The 19,204-nt window shown below is 37.8% G+C and overlaps 1 protein-coding gene across 8 annotated transcripts in view; it reads left to right on the top strand.

The window, feature by feature from the left end:
• Positions 1–19,204, top strand: part of LOC128011325 (serine/threonine-protein kinase WNK3) — a 45,600-nt gene that overhangs the window by 8,227 nt on the left and 18,169 nt on the right. For 7 of the 8 annotated variants that reach the window (XM_052593585.1, XM_052593587.1, XM_052593588.1 and 4 more), the window contains exons 2-10: positions 409–1,483; positions 13,927–14,099; positions 14,456–14,676; positions 15,531–15,688; positions 16,093–16,181; positions 16,263–16,482; positions 17,166–17,496; positions 17,614–17,720; positions 17,890–18,111. In XM_052593585.1, coding sequence (XP_052449545.1) covers positions 785–1,483; positions 13,927–14,099; positions 14,456–14,676; positions 15,531–15,688; positions 16,093–16,181; positions 16,263–16,482; positions 17,166–17,496; positions 17,614–17,720; positions 17,890–18,111 — 2,220 coding nt within the window. In that variant the 5' untranslated portion in view covers positions 409–784. The remainder of the gene's footprint in view (positions 1–408; positions 1,484–13,926; positions 14,100–14,455; positions 14,677–15,530; positions 15,689–16,092; positions 16,182–16,262; positions 16,483–17,165; positions 17,497–17,613; positions 17,721–17,889; positions 18,112–19,204) is intronic. The other variant, XM_052593590.1, reaches the window with a different exon arrangement.

The raw sequence follows: 19,204 nt of genomic DNA on the forward strand, positions 1-19,204 counted from the left end.
TGTGTTAAAGAACATTTCTATTTAAAGTAATTGCTGTTCATTTTAACTTTCTAAAACAATCTGTTGTTTTCTGTTTTCAGCATTGATCATATGAAATGTGATGTGCACACATATGCATATTAGAATGATTTATGAAAGATCTTATTACATCAAACTGTAGTAATGATGGCTGCTGAAAATTTAGCTTTGCCATTTTAAAATATACAGAAAAGTTATTTTAAATTATAATAATATTTCACAATAGTACTGTATGTTTTTCATTGAATATACAATACTTTTTTCAGAAACATAATTTTTATTTATTTATAATATATTATACAATATATTGAAAAAGTGACTGTTACTGTGACTTTGTGTAATGTTTATTAAATGAAGTCAATGATGATACCCTGTGTTTTTCTTCTGTAGGATACACTTGAAAATCCCTCCTCACTGAAGGCCATTCACCTGGGAATCAGTCATATCTGAGCCATCCACAAGAACCTCTATGCAGGAAATGGAGATAAGGAAAGTACACAGCAAAAACTGAATTAACCTGCAGATACATTAAAAAAAACAAGCACCCTTTGATACTCCTGTGAACTCGAACGAACGTGGAAGATTAGAGCCGCGGAAAAGAGCAAGTAATTCTTGTCGCTGACAGCTGGCTCCACTGGAAGGAACAGCTACAGGCATTCATAAGAGGGTGAGCGGGTGATCACAGAGTGAGAGAGACGGGGACTGACAGAGATCCAGAGTGCAGGAGGAGGGGGCGGTGGCAGAGGAGAGGGAAAGGTCAGTCGTCATGGCGACGGACCCGGGAGAGCCCACTGCCACGGAGGAGTCCTCTGGAGAGAAACCTGATGGAGAGAGGGAGGAGGAGAGCGACCAGGGGAACAGGGCCGCCCGGGGGAGAGAGAGGTTGCACAGCACTCCGTCTGACTTCCCCTCCTCCCAGACCCAGGAAAGGAGAGCTTGGGGTGCCGGAGGAGGAGGTGGTGGAGTGGAGGACGGTAAAGAAACAGAGGTGCCGGCCACACCTCTGACCTTCTTCATGCCCTCCCCGCCGGCAGCCCAAGAACCGTGTCGGAAACGGGAGAACAAGCGCTTTTTCCGGAAGAGCGTGGAGATATGCGAAGAGGTCGATGAGGTGGAAGAACCCCCCGCAGCCTTTCACAGCGCCCCTCACCTCGACTTTTGTGCCTCCGACTCTGTTTTCACCAGCGGAGCCCAGCAGTTACCCGACAGTGCCTCGGCGGCCCTGGGTGAGGATGGCACTCATGGCACGCAGGATCCTGATAAGACCGGCCTCACAGCGCCTGCTCTGAAGGGGAAGGAGAGAGATAACGAACAGGAAGAAGAGGCTGAGATGAAGGCCGTCGCCACTTCACCCGGTGGCCGCTTTTTAAAATTTGACATTGAGCTTGGCAGAGGAGCATTCAAAACCGTTTACAAAGGCCTGGACACTGAAACCTGGGTGGAAGTTGCCTGGTGTGAACTGCAGGTGAGCCTTGGAATTTGAGTTCATGCTTTTCAGTCTAAGTGCTTTAGCTCTGCTGGTTTGAATTGGGATGCTGTTACTCAGGAGTTTTCCAAGCTTGTTGGTGAAATCTAAGCCTCTTGTGTTTCTCTTTAGGCTGTTACAGTTGAGTGCAGTGAGAACAGTAGAAAAAGAGTTTCAAAGTCAGAGCTCAATAGCTTTATAGATTACACAGAGACTAACCGTGGGAGAGAAGGGTCAAGCCTACTCACGGCGCAATGGACTGGACAAACAACACGGCCCAAAAGAGGCTCTCTTGTTGTGAAATTGAATCTTTTTGCCTTTGCCACTATGCTGAACCTATTGTTGCCCACTGCAGATTGTATGTTCTAGGAAAAGTCATCACTGAATAATTGGTTTTGCCATAGGGACCCAACTGTTACATAATGCTGCTGTAAACAGAGGGCTGCGCATATGTAGATGGGACTGAATTGGCCACATATCACAACAGACAGTAGCTGTATAATGTACAGTAGCTTAGCCAGCATGCCATCAGAAATATTTCTGTGCCACGTGTCCTTTTAAATCCTCTCATGAAGCAAAGTCTTTCAGCTCATGCAAAACGGCCAGCTCAGAGGAAAGCCTGTTGCGTTTCAGCACTGAAATGGTGTTTAGTACAATAATTAACCAGTAAGGTGCATTTAAGAAGGTTAATACCAGCGACGTAAGAGGCTTACTGAATCCGATTATTGATTAAAAGGTTGAAATGGCATGTAAATCATGGGTCTGATCAAGGGAGATTATTCAGAGAATATAGGCTTATCATTTACATGGTTCCACCTTATTCAGATTTTTCAGTGGATGTTGGCTCTTATTACTAATTCATCCTTTAAACCTCTCAGTGTTCCAAAGGAAGTACCTTTCTACACATTTTCACTACAAAATAGATATTTAGTCTTGAATTTATAATTATTTATTGATCCAGGGACTTTCAAATCTATATTTTTTATCTCCACTGTTAATGTTAGATATGAAAGCTTATTAATAAACAATATATATATATATATATATATATATATATATATATATATATATATATATATATATATAATTTTTTTTTTTTTTTTGCCTATTCCTTTCTATTTAAAAGTAGTACTGTCAATATAAATAAATTATTTATTTAAATTATTTTTATTTAAATTCATGAATCTGTACTAGTATACTATAAAAATGAATATAAATATTTAGAAAATTTAATAATAAACAAAATTGTTCAAAAAATATTATGTATTATATTATATGAAATATATTATATATATATGAATGAATGAATATTAATACATTTTATTTTTTCTGAAATCTTCTCTCTGGTGGCCATTTTGAAAACCCTGCATTGATCATTTTACACAATTTGACATAGTTCAGACCTACCATACAATTTATATTCCTACAAAAACATGAATAAACACAGCTATCCAGCAGTACACTGTTGTTGTTACCCTTGTTGCTTTCAGGCCAGTCTTGTTATTGGCCTACATCATTGTCTTTTTGCTCATCATGGATGGTCTATGTTCCTTCTTCATAATGGCAGATTTGTTGCTAGTAGCAGGATGGAGGCAGAACAAAAACAAAAATAACAACATGTCAGTGTATTTTTATGCTAATTCTGCCTAATACGTGTACAAACAGTGGGCTAATAGGGGTGAATTAGATTTAATTCTGCTGTCGATTTGAAAATGTAAGACCGATGTTGAAAAAATGTTAACACTCGGTTCTAAACAAACAACAGAAAAACAAGAAAATTGTACCATAGTGTAATACAGTTCTGTGATACTCAGTATCACAGTAAAAGAGGAACAATGACATATGGCAGAACAGTGACTGAATGAGCAATCTGATGTTTGTTCTCACTTCTCTCTCTTTATCATGTCTGGTTTGTTTGGTTGCATTGTGTTGAAAGGTTGGGAGTCATGTGTTTGGCTTGGAGCTAATCCCACACACACTCAGGGGCCAATTTGCTAAACAGTAGCACTTTAGTTTGCAATATTTCAGCCTGTGTATGCTTATCTGATATAATATTCAAACAAATGTGGCCAGCAAGTGCAAATAAATGCAGATATTTTGAGCCACCCTCATGCCAGCAGGTGGGCCAGCCTGGTACTTGTAATAAAGTAAACCTAAAAGACTGTTCTCTGTGCACAGATTGTAATATTCACTTTAATCCTTCCGTTATGAAATGTGGTTTAATCTCTTGACCGAGTTTGAGGAGATGAATCCATAGTTTAAGAGACATTCTCTTAAGCCTCCTTGACCACAACAGCTCATGCTTCTGCTTAGAAAGAGTAATGTAATACAGAACTAAGCTGTCCTTCTCCTAAAGTAGAGTCCTGATGTGAGCTGTTGATGTGACACGAGGTAGTCCAGAACAGAATGAGACACTGTGGTTTGTTAAGAAACCTTGTGAAATGATGATGTGGTTTGTTAGGAAACTGCGTCGTAGATGATGGTGCTGTTTTTTGTTCTCAATTGTAATGAGTACAGTTATTTTGTGATTCTGAACTTCCAGTAACTCATTAGCATCCAAATAAGGGAATTTGAAGTTAAATCTTAAATGTCATGTTTTTCCAGTACTACGTTATGTGAGAGATTTCACGTTTACAGTGTGCTACTGTACGGTAACTCTCAGTAAGTGTTTCTCTTTGTGTCCATTGTGCAGGTCGTTTCTTATGCGCATTGTTAAAATGCAAAGTGCTTGGTGATCACTTTAGTTCCGCATTTAAGTAATTTATTCATTCACGATTCAAACATTTTTGGTTTCTGAAGGTTACAGTAAGAAACTGATTTGTCCATGATGTGTTTTATGCTGATTTAAATTTGTCCAGGGTAGAATTAGCTAGCTACTGGAACAGAAGTGTATTTATTTTATTATTTTATTTTAGCTGTAAGCTATAATGTGAATGTGTATATGTGAATTTAAAACCTTTTTGTTTTGTTTATATGGAAAACTGTAGTCTTTCATTTAATAATAGAAAATAATAAATAAATAAATAAATATGCTATAAAATTGTGTGGAGATGAAGTAAAAACCACTTCCCTGACCAAAACCGCTGTCTTACTGTTGAGCCGTGCTATTTAGGGCTGGGTATCGATTCAGATGTCCAGACTCGATTCATTTTTTGTGTTTATTTATTTTTTTTATTTAGTAAATATAGTTTTTATACAAATGCTATTGAAATTTGTAAAAAAACAAAAACAAATGAGCAGTAAACATTTAAAAAAATTATTAGTCAAAATTCATGTCATGCTACTCTGTGCAATATTTGTTTACAAATATTTGCTCATATGATATCATTCTAGTGACATGATCAAAATTATTTGTATGACAAATAATCATAAGCCAAAAGTGAATAATAGTGACAGCCGTATTGTTAAGAAAATTCAGGTAAGGACTCTATACTGTGTGTACAACACAATCGAAAGTGCAGGAGGAGTGTGTAAGAGGGACTGGGTGATAGATGAGCCAAATAGAGGATTAACATGGCATCGGTCCCAGAGAGAAGCTGAGTGGTTAATGCTAACCACAGACCCTTATATATGAAGAGATGCCCATACAAGCTGATCTAATGCACTTACAAGGAATCATAAAATGGCTCTGTTATGCCTTTGGACTTTCATGTGAGTTCCTCATTTTTATAATCTTCAATTATAATTACAGATGACTCTAAAGAGCATTATCGCTTGAGCAAGAGCTGCTGTTCTGAATATCAGCTGCCTTGTGGTTTAGTAGCCTTGCAGACATTTGCAACAGCAGGATTTCCTCTCACTGCTCAAAGCTTTCTGTTATCACTCTGGGTTTTCCATTTCTCACTCCCTGGTGAGAGAAACCCCGCTCTGAGCAATCCTACAGCGAAAAAAAAACCATGCATCTCTGTCTTTCATAAAACCAGTTCCCCGCCACAGGCAAAATCAAACAAATCCGCTTTAATTACAGTTAACGCAAGCACAGAACTGATGATTTGAAATGATCTCTCCTTTAACGAGCAAAATTACTTCCTGGGTATACTTTCATATTATGAATTCTCATGAAACAATCCTTAATAGCCTAATAAATTATTATAATTGTATATTGATTGAACCTTCATAACTCTGCTTAATTGAATCACAAAAAAAAATTTATTCGCTTTTTCAACTCAAGAATGCCATCAAAACATCCTGTTCTAACCCACTCATGATTATAGTGGGTGACGTTTAGAAGAACTATAAAAACAATGCTGTGGAGCACTGACTGAGACACTCGTAAGTGATTAGAAGAAAATGAGACAAGTGAGGTGTGAAGAGTCCCTCTCACAGTAGGCTTGCATATCCGGTAACAACAGCCTGCTCGTCTCCCAAGACATTCATTAAAAAAGTGTTCGAGTTCTTTATGTAAATGAAAGGTAGAAAAACATTGTTTTTATCAATGAAGCGCTTGTCTTCTTCATTGGATGTCCACACATGTAAATAAAGACTTGCTCGGGAGTTCATCGTGTAATGTTTGAACATGGATTTGGCCTTATTTTGAGTAACCTGTTCATGAGGTGAGGTCTGGATTGCTTTCACTTTAATTTCTGATTAGGAAATTCTTCCCTGTTTCTAGCATTCATTTTACGATGATAGAAGAACACCTCTCGATGCAGGACACAGCGTAGGTTATTTCAGAACAGTGCTACTCTGCTCGACCTCACTGAGTCCAGACAGATTTGTACTGGGTGCCAGTAAGAGCAGAAGTGATGGTTAGAAGGCATGTTGTTCTGTCATTTCCGTGATGATTTTGTTCTCTATATGGCTTGGATCCAGATAAAAGCGGACAAGTGCATAGCCCTGTAATGTGAATTTGGCTTTTTTTTTTTTTTTTACTAAATAAGCAGAGCAGAGCTGGCTAGACAGATATTCTTCCACAGCCTCCAGGTAGTTTGTTGAAGATGTTTCTGTCTGGCCTGCATGTCCTTTATTGACACCTTGCTTTTAAAAGCTTTAGAAGCTAAAAGTTGTTATATCATTGCAGGAGCAAATGTAGATTTATGTAGTTTACTCTGTTTTCACATGTGCAAATTATCTGATACCTATTTATTACAATAGCTAAAAGTAAAATGTGTCATTTGTTTTGGTTTAAAATACCGCATCACAGCCGCATCCCACACACAAAATATGTATAAAATTTTTATATTGAGAGTTTAGTGATTGTCTGGAATAACATTGGGAAAAAAAGATCAGCTTGTGAGTATTGGTATGACATTTAATTTCCTTGATGTCTCTGAGTAATTATATTTTCTAAATCCTTTTTTTGCTCTTATACGTTTCATTAAAACATTGTATATTATGGTCCTTATGGGGACCACTCGCTGATCCCAACAGCGTATTTGAGATAGGGATTAATTGTGTTAAAACATTTGTAAGTGTGGAAAATAGATGTTCACATTTTAGTTTATCCCTCTGTTCTGTCTCGTATGAAGCTTTCAGTGAATATATCTTAAACATATTTTTGAGTTTATGTCAGTAGGAGTTTCTCTCTTAATGTATTAGTGCAGATGCAACTTAGATTGATTATTATGTGCTCTACTCCTTGCAGCTCTTTACCGGCACGTGGACTACAGTGTTGTGTGGCTTTGTTATGCGTGTGTATGGGGCGTACAGTGTTGGAGGGGTGTTCTCTCTGTCCGTGTGATTGAGTATACAGGGTGATCCAGGGAGTTAATTACAGTGGGTGCCTGTAAGGCCTGAACAAAAAGCTTGCACAGACAGCACAACTCACGCAGAAACACAACTGGCTGAATGTAAGCAGCAAAAAACAGACCAGTCTGCCCCAGCTCAGCTTCTGCCACAACAAAACACACTCCAGACCACAGAATTTATTTAGAATTTAGAATTTGGAATTTACAAGGTGTAAAAATAAACCAGCTTTACTTTGGATGCTTGTCTTTTTTTTCTTTTCTTTTTTTATAGACTGTCTGAAATACTATTCTGAAAGACTAAATGAATATTCATGTTGGATTGGGGTCTTCTGTAGTTTAACTACAGTCTGAATGTGGGTGTTATGAAGGATCATGTGCTTTGGAAGCAGTGTTCACAAAATCCATCGACAAGATTTATGGGATTTTAATTATATCACTTACGGCATAATGAGAATCATTTTAGCCAGAAGGTTGGCAGAAAAAGTCCATAATAAAGTCAGAAATGAGAGCTTTAGCAGTTCTAAGTTGTACTGTCTCTCTCCCAGACTAAACTCATTTAATTCAGAGTTATGTTGATGTCAGACATTCAGTGTCATCAAGTGGCTCTGAGTAAAAGAGAAACTGAGGCAATGGCTCCGTGTGAACGTCTTCAATCTGATGGCAAAGCTCTGAGCCAATCCCATCTTTGCAAAAGGTCAGTGTCCTCAACGTTTCAGTAGGATCACATTCAAGTGTGTGTTCAGGCTAGGCGAGTATTTATAGGTGCCCTCAGTAATGAATGGTACTTTTGAAACTATGTTTAAATCATTTACAGTCACATGATGAGATGAAGACTCCAATCATATCAGTAATGTAATAAAATCTATTTTGCGGAGCAGTTCACATAATTAGGGCTGACATATTAAGATCACATGACTATCACTCTCTTTATCTCTTTCAGACAATTTTGCTTACAGTTTTCATGAAACCATCTAAACCATGAAGTTCATCTTAAAAAATATATATAAATAGAAATAATGTTATCCTTTTCTAGAGCTCTGTTTTTTAAATACAAATGCTTAATGACACCCTTTCTGCAATTTTAAGTCATTTAAGAAAAAATATGAAAATAAGTCAACAACTATCAACAACATTTAGTCATCATCATCAAGCATCAGTCTGTTCAGGTATTTCTGAAATGTGTTTCTTTATGAGTAATACATAGTCTAATAGCTAGAACAGAAATGAACAAGGCCCACTCCACATTCTATTTTATACCCCTTCACTTACCCTTGAAAATATTCCCCTTAGAAATGAGACCCCACTACTATAACAGTACATGTCTTCATACTTCATCTAGTTCCTACAATACACACACCAATACTGGGGTTCATTAGAGCCTTAGCATTCTATATTAATGTGCTGCTTACTGACACACACACACACACACACACATATCGGAGATTGCACAGCTCACACATCCAGGAGCAAAGAAATTATCCATCTCTCTCGAATTGGAATATTTGAAAAAAAAGGTTTAGCTGTTTCTAGGGCTGACCCCTAATAGTCAACTAACACACAAAAAAATCCCTCATTTTTGGTCATACAGATAAGAGTAATACATATTTCAATTCTGTATAGACTCACTCTACGTTTATTTGTATGCACTCACAATACCGCGCTTTTGTAAAATAATGAAAGCAAACATGATGCGCTTTCTGCCGTCTCAGTCTATGAACTTGAGCGCAAAACTGTGTATATCTTTGCCGTACAGACAATAAAATAAATGTATAGAGAGTAAAATGTCTACTTTCAGATGAACCAATTCAAATGGAAAACAAATTCTCCGATTATGTAATCCATGTGAGAGATGCATACAAGCGCATCACTACTGCGGAGTCAGTCTCACCGACTTCATTTCTTAATCCGAAAACAAAACAAAATGATCAATTATTCAAATGTTAATGCAGTCTCCTTAATGATTTTCCCTGAAACATTAATAATAATTACTTCTGCCGGTGTGCTGTGTTAAGCTTATGTATGTACTTAAATTAAATTAAATATATGCATTCAGGAGACGCTTCAATCCAAAGCGATTTACAGTGCATTCAGGCTATCAATTTTTACCTATCATGTGTTCCCGGGGAATCAAACCCCCGACCTTGAAATTGATAGCACAATGTTCTACCACTTGAGCTACAGGAACACTACTACTATGGACTGCTTATTAGGCTTTGTTTGCAATTAAAGGCTCTTTATAAAGATTTAAATGGCTTATTAATAAATGTGCAATTAGTCGACTAATGCTTCAAATGAACAATGTCAACCAGAAAAATCCTTAGTTGAGGGCAGCCCTAGGTAGAATTGAGATTGGGCCTACACTTTGATATTAAATGTTTGAATAATTTTGTCAAGCAATCAGTTATTCATAATATTGCATTTATTAGTTATTAAAGGATTGCTTACTCAAACTATCTAAATGTTTCTTGTCATGTTTGTTTTCACTAGCGCGCACACATCTACAGGAAGACAGGCATGTGTCTTCATTGCAATGCATTGAGCTAGTGGGTATTATGTTGCTTTTGCCATGTAGCTGTATTACAGTGAATGTGTTCGTAATATGAGCTGATCATCCACCCTCCCTTACCTCTTCTTTGCAGTTAAACCCAAAAGGCATATCGACTAGCACAATAATAAAAAGATGATAGTCATGATTGCTTTATACATCCACAGGGATCCGAGAATTCGTTTAGATTAGTGAATGTGCATGGCACAGTGAAACTCAATTTAAAAGCCATGATGTATGCATTGTGTACTAATGCATGCTGCTTATGTTTCATCAGCACTCGGGCAGTTCAGCAAGCACTCACGTGGAGTGTTTTTGTGGGCTTTTTCAGGCTGAACAGGTGACAGATCCTGAAGTGTTTCTTTTTGTGGAAAGGGTCAGACTGGCTTAGGCTTTACAGTGTTTACGGTAGCCTGAGTTACAGGAGCCTCACCTGACAACTGAACAAACACGCAGACAAACTCAACAGATGCAACTTTAACATGGAAACTCAACTTGCATAATGTTTTAAGTGCGGTTGACAGGTTGCCTGACCTGTTTGTTTCTCATTTCAATATGTGCCGTCGTTTGTGACTAATAAGCCTTAGATATTGAACGACCCAAACTCATCACCAAGCTTCACCAAGTGCCATGGTCAGTTGATTTGCAGCCTGGAAGGTTTCTAGTTCAAATCCTATATCTGTTATTCAATAAAAGGGGAATTCCATCCAGATAGCCAGACAGTAGTGTGTAAATAGAAACAATTTCCATCTAGTTTTACATGACATGACTAATCTCTCACTTTCTTAATTCTCCTTGCCACTGCTGACCCAGGTTGCTGAACAGAATGCTATAAAAGCCAGGACAAGACACTCATGAAGAGGCCAAGGGAACAGTAAAACTCAGACAGATAAAGGCGCCCCTTACAAGACACCAACTCAGCATTCAGAGTTCACTAGCAGACGGAACACCAGCACACACATGCACAGATACACTCGCGTTAGCTCTTAGCCACAAAACACAGAGCTCAGCATGAATTTTCAATGCACCACAAAACAGGAAGCATCTGTCAACACAAAGAAACCTTGTTGTTGTGCTGGAAATGAATGGTCAAAGTTCAAGGATCAGGGTGATGCTTTTAGTGATATGTGGGTGTGTTTGAAACTGTTATAAGCGTCATGATTCGGAATAAATGTTGATCAATATTGGTTTTTCAATGAGACATTATTAAACCTGTGCAATTGATTACAGCCTTGATTCTAAACAAATTCTGTGTACATGCGAGAGGAGGCGGTAAAAACCATTCACAGATGCATCGTCATGCTTTCCTAAATGATTTCCAGATCGATCCTCCAATTCATCTGAATTTATATGAATTATTAAATAATTCTGGTTATTGAAAATGCTTGCATAGGGGAAAACATTACAGAAAAGTCCCTCGCTGTGTGCAGCACTACAAAAATGGCAAAGGTGGCATATCAGCAGTGGCATTTATACCATGAAAAGTGTGCTTGCACTGTACAAGCAAGCACACACGGGAGCATTCAACACCATACAGAATCTGCACAGAAAATCCTCTCCAGATTTCCTCTCATTCTGTTTTTATTGGCTGATCGAAACATACTTTAACACAGTGTTTATGTGGAACCTGGACCGAATTAGCAAGGGACACCTAGACAAATATTTGTGCCTTTACACTGTTACCGAAGAATTGAGATGTTAAACTGATTTATGATATGATTTATGACTCATTGAATTGAAATTTAACTGACTGAATATGCTTTAAGAGATGCTGACAGTATTTTATTGGTAGCTGAAATCTTCAACACTTCAAAACTAGGAAGAATGTGAAATATTATTATAATTAAAAATGAATGCATTTTAATTTAATGTAATTTTAAAACCAAGCAAAATTTTCAGCAGCCATTATTCCAGTCTTCAGTGCCACATGATCTTTCATCCCCAAATCATTTTAATAGGAAGATTTAAAGTTTAAGAAATATTTCTTATTATCGGTGTTGAAAGAAAGCACTTGTGCGGTATAAACCATAATAATTTTTTTTTTGAATCTTTTTATACAAATTTTTATTTTGTAACATTATACATTTTTTTTGACTGTCACTTTTGACATCTTTGCTGAATAAACATATACCGTTCTTTCAAACAAGAAATATTACTAATTCCAAGCTTTGGAATGGTAATGTATGCAAAGAATTTTTTGAATGACTTTGATTATGCAGTGCTTTTGTCAGTTCTGTGGGCGGACTGATCATGGGTCTACACACAATTTACTGACATAGAAAGGAGGAAAAGAAAACAAGAGGCCTCAGCTTCCACAGAATACTTCCTCAAACTAACACCTAGTTAGTTGATTCCTTAAAAGAGAATGGCATGATTTACAGATGGAAGTTTAACAACAGAAATACCTCATTACATGGCAATCAGATTGTACACCACAAAACAGCCTCCAGAAGTGAGCTCTACTTGTTGATGCATAGACAGCAGAAATTGAAGTAAAATTGTGTGTAAATCTCATGCAGTGCGTTTGTCGAGCTGTGAAAGCTGTTGTTTCTTACTTTTATTTGTCTGTTTATTTTACACACTGCTTGCATAACTCATGTTGTGGCCTTTGACCCAGACATATTTGATTATTTTATCCATGTAGGTCACACAGACTAACACTCAAAGCCTAAGGGTCAAGGAATCGCAGTAACTTCATTCGTGTTCAGCTACATGTACCGAATGAACCCAATGCAGAGTATCACAGCTAGACTGATCTTTTTATTTTATTTTTTATTTATGTTTAAATCAGAATCAGAGAGATGTTCTGTCATCATCACACAGATTAAAGATTACAAGCCTTTTTTGGGGAAATCTGTTCAGATTCAGTGAAGAAAAGAAACAAACAGTGGCTTGTCTTAAAGGGATAGTTCATAATATGCTGTCATGATTTATTCACCCTCATGTCTTTTTGAATCTGTTTAAAAGATGATATTTAAAATATATATTTTTGGTCCATACAATGGCAGTCAAAGGGCTGTAGTGTTGTTTTAAACCCCAGTGAATATGGACACGAACAGAAGAAACGTTATTCAAAATATCTTTTTGTCCTCTAAAGAAAAAAATAAGTTCTACATGTTTAAAACGATAAGAGAGCGAGTAAATTATAACATAATATTCATTTTTAGGTGAACTCTTCCTTTAAAATCAAGTTTGTAAATCAAGTCCTCATCTTATATGTTTTATTAGTATCGTGGGTTGTTCAAGGTGAGCACAGTTAATCATCAGTGTGTCACATGGCAGCACAAGTGTGTGTGCCATTTGCCAGTGCAGTGAATCAGTGAGTGTGTGTGTGCTTGGTGTTTTTCCCCAATTTGTGCCAGCGAAGGGATTTAATCAACATCCGCCACACTGGGGCAATCTGGTCCTGGTGGCTGCTGTGGCTGAAATGTGATTTTTAGACTAATGCTGGGTGTTGTCTCCCTGCCACACATCTCCTTTCTGCCAGCGCCACCTGGTGGCCATTGATTTCTAGTGTACTATCCATGCTGAATCAAGCATTTTACAGTGATCAGCCGTCGGTAAAATACTCTCCCTCCACCCACCTGCCACACTGCTGTATTGAAACCACCAAAGATGGCTGATGAACGACATAGCGTAGCGTGTTTGGGAGGGTTACATTCTTGCAGTAAAACTGAATGGATACAAAGCTTTGAACATTCCTCTCTCGCAGCACATTTTTTAAAGTGGAACTCATTTTCTCTCTGCAGCAAGTGGCTGGAAGAGTGCTGTGCTATCATGGTATGCTGACATTCATAATTAATGAGGCACTACAATATAATTTATGAGTACTTCGCTGTAAAAAAAAAATGTAATCACATTAATACAAAGATCACAGACTAGTTAGTAATATTTATGACTTGGTCATTAACATGATAAATAGGACAGCACTTTTGGGTGTGAAAATAATTCTATCTTTCATAGAGAGGATGTTGAAGCAAGTGTTGAGCTTTTCCATTTCGTATTTCATTTTTGCTTAAAAGCACGATCATAATTGGTTTAGACATGTCTATATCCCTTTTTCGCTCTCTGTTCCAGTCAGTTGTTTTTTTTTAGATTGTGAAGTAAAAATGTAAACCAAACAGTTTTGAGGACATTTTAAATCATTACAGGCTATGTTTAATGACATCTACTACAATATTTAATATGTTTTGTGTTTGTTTATTTGTCAGGATCGAAAGCTGACCAAAGCGGAGCAGCAGCGGTTTAAAGAGGAGGCTGAAATGCTGAAGGGTCTACAGCATCCCAACATTGTGCGCTTTTATGACTCCTGGGAGTCTATTCTTAGAGGCAAGAAGTGCATTGTCCTAGTGACTGAGCTCATGACCTCAGGAACGCTCAAAACGTGTGTATTATTTACATTTTCTCATTGTTATTTAATATTGAATTAATACACATATATAAATATGTGTGAAAAGTAAATATTAGCTTGAAAAATTGTAATAGATTTGTGCAATAGCTGTAAAAAAACAACAAAAAAAAACTATTCATGTGTTGCACCACGTCATCAGTTTTTGATCAAATCTGTCTGCAAATCTTTCTTAACGTGGCCAACTTAGCTGATTTTTTGCTGGTGTGTGGTGCAAAATGTTACACTCTTATTTTTGGTCCATTCAGGCAGCTAAGATCCATCCTATATAACAACAAGTAAGAGTGAAAACCTCTTCATGAGAAACTCGTGACTTCTTTTCTCTGCTTCAGGTACCTTAAGCGCTTTAAAGTGATGAAGCCCAAGGTTCTTCGAAGCTGGTGCAGACAAATCCTAAAGGGTCTACAGTTCCTACACACCCGTACGCCACCCATTGTGCACCGTGACCTCAAGTGTGACAATATCTTCATCACAGGCCCGACCGGATCAGTTAAGATTGGGGACCTGGGCCTTGCCACCCTCATGCGAACATCGTTTGCCAAGAGTGTCATAGGTCTGTGCCTTTTATTCAGTTTCCTGTTGGGAGTAAAAGATGTTCTTGATTATGTGACTGACCTCTTTATAGCCTTTTGGCTAAATGCTTGTCCTGAATGGGGTGAAGGTCTTCCACATTGGTGGCTGTAATCATGGTGCCCATCAAGGATCTAAGAAAGGTCTCTTCTTGCTTCCTCAGTCTCTTTAGCTCACTTAAATCGTGTTGCCACACTGGAGCACATTAAAGGGCACTGCTTGCAGCTCCACATTATTGACGGCAATGTGTGCACACACAAAAATATCAATAACTATTGATTTTTTTAGCACAGAAAGTTCAAACATGAAAAAGGAAGCAGCACTTCCATTTATAACACCGTTCTTTTTAAGAAGGAAAACCTGAAAGCTTCCAGCAGCAGCATACTTGGACATTTTTAAACAATTATTGCAAGGTTGATGCAAAGGCATCATGATTAGCAAGAACTGTGAAAGCACCAGGGTGCTGCATATATAATGATTTCTGCTTGCAGTTGCTGAAATCCATCAATAGAATTTCAGAAATTTCAAGCTTCAAATATGATATACTTGTGGTTTTCAGTTGAATCTGAGGAATATGGTTTGAACTTCGTTTTGAATTTGTGATACATAAAAAAATTCTCGCATGTGAATGGTGCACATTTATTGGCTTCAGACTTCAAGGTCATTGTGATAATTAAGTTGCCATAACTACTTGCACATTGATTGGCCGTTGTAAAGGAGAAAAAAAGTAATGAGTTGTACCGATTTGTGTAGCATCAGAAGATAAAGATAGCAGAAATGGCAGACAGATGCAAACAAGAGACAGGATGTGAAATTAATGTTGTATTCATTTCTCAGGTACTCCAGAGTTCATGGCCCCAGAGATGTACGAGGAGCACTATGACGAGTCAGTGGATGTCTATGCCTTTGGCATGTGCATGCTAGAAATGGCTACCTCAGAGTACCCATATTCAGAATGCCAAAATGCTGCACAGATCTACCGCAAAGTCACTAGTGTAAGTCTTTATATGACTCTTGTTTTGTAGACTATTATTTGGTGAATTCACTAACTTATGCTGATCCTTTATTCAATTTCTGACACATGGTTGTAGTCCAGTATACTTTCAGGAAAGTATGTACAAAGTATGGCATATTATGGTAGTCTGCTGCATACTTCACAATCTGACACTCAGACTGCACCCTTGGGAATAGAGCAATGCTGATTTTTTGGCAAAGATGTTTAAGCATGTGCAAATAAACTTTATTGTCAGTGGGCACAATGAGTTTTAGTGAATTCACCCTTTTTTATTATTGTTTTAAGTACAACATTTTTGAATGCAGTACTATGCACTTTAAATTAGTATGCACATGGCGTCGAGGTGCTTTGTGAATTAACAAAATACATTTTCTTTTTTTGCAGGGTATCAAGCCTGCCAGTTTTGACAAAGTAAACGACCCTGAGGTAAAAGAAATAATTGAGGGCTGTATTCGCCAAAACCGACTTGAGCGGTAAGCACATAAACAATGGAAGTTCTTCTGTAAGAGAAGCGAGAATGCAGTGTCATCTCAATTCTCTCTTTTCACCCTCAGGCTCTCAGTGAAGGACCTTCTAAATCATGCTTTCTTTGCGGAGGACACCGGTGTGCGTGTGGAGCTCGCTGAGGAAGATACAGGCTCCAAAGAATGCCTGGCCTTGCGCATCTGGGTTGAAGACCCAAAGAAACTCAAAGGCAAGCACAAGGACAACGAGGCCATCGAGTTCAGCTATGACTTGGAGAATGATAGTGCTGAAGAAGTTGCACTAGAGATGGTGAGAAACATATAAGAGGACAAGTGTTTTAAATCTATAAAAACAGAAATAATACAAATTATAATTTGTGCATTTCTGGGTGAACTGTTCCTTTAAAAAATGAATCACGTGATTAATTTTTTAAAGGAACAGTTCACCCAGAAATGTAAAAAAATATTATTAATATTTTAGAGTATTGTGTGTTTGTTTTAATTTAAGTTGAATATTTATGTTGGTTTTTGTTTATGTATTTATTATACTGTAGTTATTATATTGTTGAATGTGTAATCTGTATGAGCTATGAAGCTGATATGGCAATAAATGTATGTTCACCAACACTCAAAACAAAATGTTTACTCATCCATGTCACTCCAAACCTGTTCGACTTTGTTTAGAACATTTTTCTTAGAACATATCTGCTTTTTTCAATGAAATTAAAGTAAATGAGGACTGAAAGCTGACGACACAAGATACTGAAAAAAAAGCGTAAAAATTCCGGTCCCCATTCATTCACGTCAGTAGTTTATTTAAAATTCCTCCATTTGTGTGCCACAAAAGACAGTAAGTCATACAGGTGTGACATGAGGGTGAGTAAATTAGGACAGGATATTCATTTTTGGGTGAATTATCCCTTTGACATAATTGACACTTTCCCTCCCTTATATCTTTTTTACTCATGCTCCATTTCTGCTGCTTCTTTATAGGTGAAGTCCGGCTTTTTCCATGAAAGTGATGCTAAGGTGGTGGGGAAGTCCATCAGAGACAGGGTGACTCTGATTAAGAAGTCCCGTGAACGGCGTCAACAGCAGCTTCTTCAACAGCAGCAGCAGCAACAACAACAATCTCTGGATGATCGCCGTGACTCCTCGGTCCTAACCTCCTCCTTTTCTTATGTCCAGCCTTCCGGCACCACCTCCTCACAGTGCACAGGAGCTGCTGGAGCTGCTGGAGCTGCTGGGGGTCAGGGAGAGGCAGAGGAGCTGCCGGAAGTGGACCAACATGTCCAACAGCAAGGCACTGCATTGGGCCTCACAGGTACACAATTCATTTGGAATCTCAATTAATGAATAGGATCTATCAGGCACTTTTTTTTTTTACTTAATATTTGTTCCAAATTGGTGTGAAAATGTTGATCCACTTTTCCATATTCAGAGGGTGAGAGTCTTCCTGCTGTCAGTGGACAAAGCCAAGCTTTTTCTGTACCTGAGACAGCAAACCAATGTGCTCCTGATCAAACCAGCTACCCCACTGGCACATCTGTAAGTACTGTTACTTCAGGAAACAATTTCCTACTTTTTATCTAGTGCCATACATCCCCAGCTGCTGAGACACCACCATTCTTGCTCATTTGAAACCTCTGAAGTTCAGTAAAAAAGTTGTTGTTTGAATGTACACTTTGGTTGGATAAGAATTGTTTCCTTTATTTAGGGGGTGAAAGGAGCAGGGGTTATGTCTTACCCCCTGTTGCCCCATATTGGTCAAAGCGGAGGGGTTCCAAATGTGCCTATTGGCCAGAATGGTGGAATATCTGGCATTCCCATTGGCCAATGTGGTGGTGGGGCTCCTAACATTCCTGTGGCACAGACTTTCATTCAACCAGTTACTATGGCATCACAGGTCCCATCAAATGTGCCTCAACCATATTCTCAGGTGACTGTCTCCCTTGTGTGCAGCTTTACTGTGTGTTTTCTTCTTCTCTTGCCCCACTCTTGCAGTGGACACAACAATTCATATCTAAAACAAATCAATCCAGGGAGACTTGGTACATTCAATGTCAAATCTTATTTTAGTGGAATATGTTGAGGGACTGCTAGAGTATTACATCCCTCATATTCTGTGACTTTTGTCAGTTGCGGTAACTTTGTTCCATGTCTATATATTGTCAGTAACAATACGTAGACATGGCACACTATTACTGAAATACTGAATTGGATTTCCTCTCAGGAATCTCTCTGTGCAGTCTGTGACTTTGATTTAGGTCATGTGCTGAGTTGCATGATGTTCACTGACCTACATTTTTAATGTTAGGTCCAGAGAACATATTTGTTGTTGAATTTCACTGTAAAATTGAGTTAATTAATAAGCAGAACCACATGAGCTGGTAAGCAAAATTGTATTCATTTGCTCTATACAATCCTTGAATTGTAATTATATTACATATTTTAGTACAGTTTTGTCATATAAAAAAATCTATGGTTATAGATGGTAATATATCTGTAAAAATAAAATGAAATATACAGAGGTGTGCTAGCAACCTTATTTGAGGGGAAAGCTACAATGTACAGAATGAAAATACATTTCTTGAGGCAGTGAGTTGGAAACATATCTGAATTAAAGGGTTAGTTCACCCAAAAATGAAAATTAGCCCATTTATTACTTACCAAGTCATTAGTGTATATGACTTTCTTCTTCTTTCAGACAGATCCAGTTGGAGTATATTAAAAATAAGTATTTTAACTTTCAAGCTGTTTAATGGCATTCAGTGGGTGTTGCAGTGGATCAGTCATGAAGAAGCGAAATAAAAAGCGCACATCCTAATCTTAGATCCATGCTGGTGCTATCAACTGAACCCCCCCCCCTTCCTTCTCCTCCTTTTATTTATTTTATTTATCTATTTATTTATTCATTATTGTTATTTATTTCATTTTATACATATACAAACCCTGGTTTTGTATATAGTTAAGTTGTGTCACACATGTTGACCATGTTCTATTCTGCAATGAAAAAAAATAATCACAAAAAA

The sequence above is a fragment of the Carassius gibelio genome, chromosome B23, assembly GCF_023724105.1.
Source record: "Carassius gibelio isolate Cgi1373 ecotype wild population from Czech Republic chromosome B23, carGib1.2-hapl.c, whole genome shotgun sequence".
NCBI classification, from domain to species: domain Eukaryota; kingdom Metazoa; phylum Chordata; class Actinopteri; order Cypriniformes; family Cyprinidae; genus Carassius; species Carassius gibelio.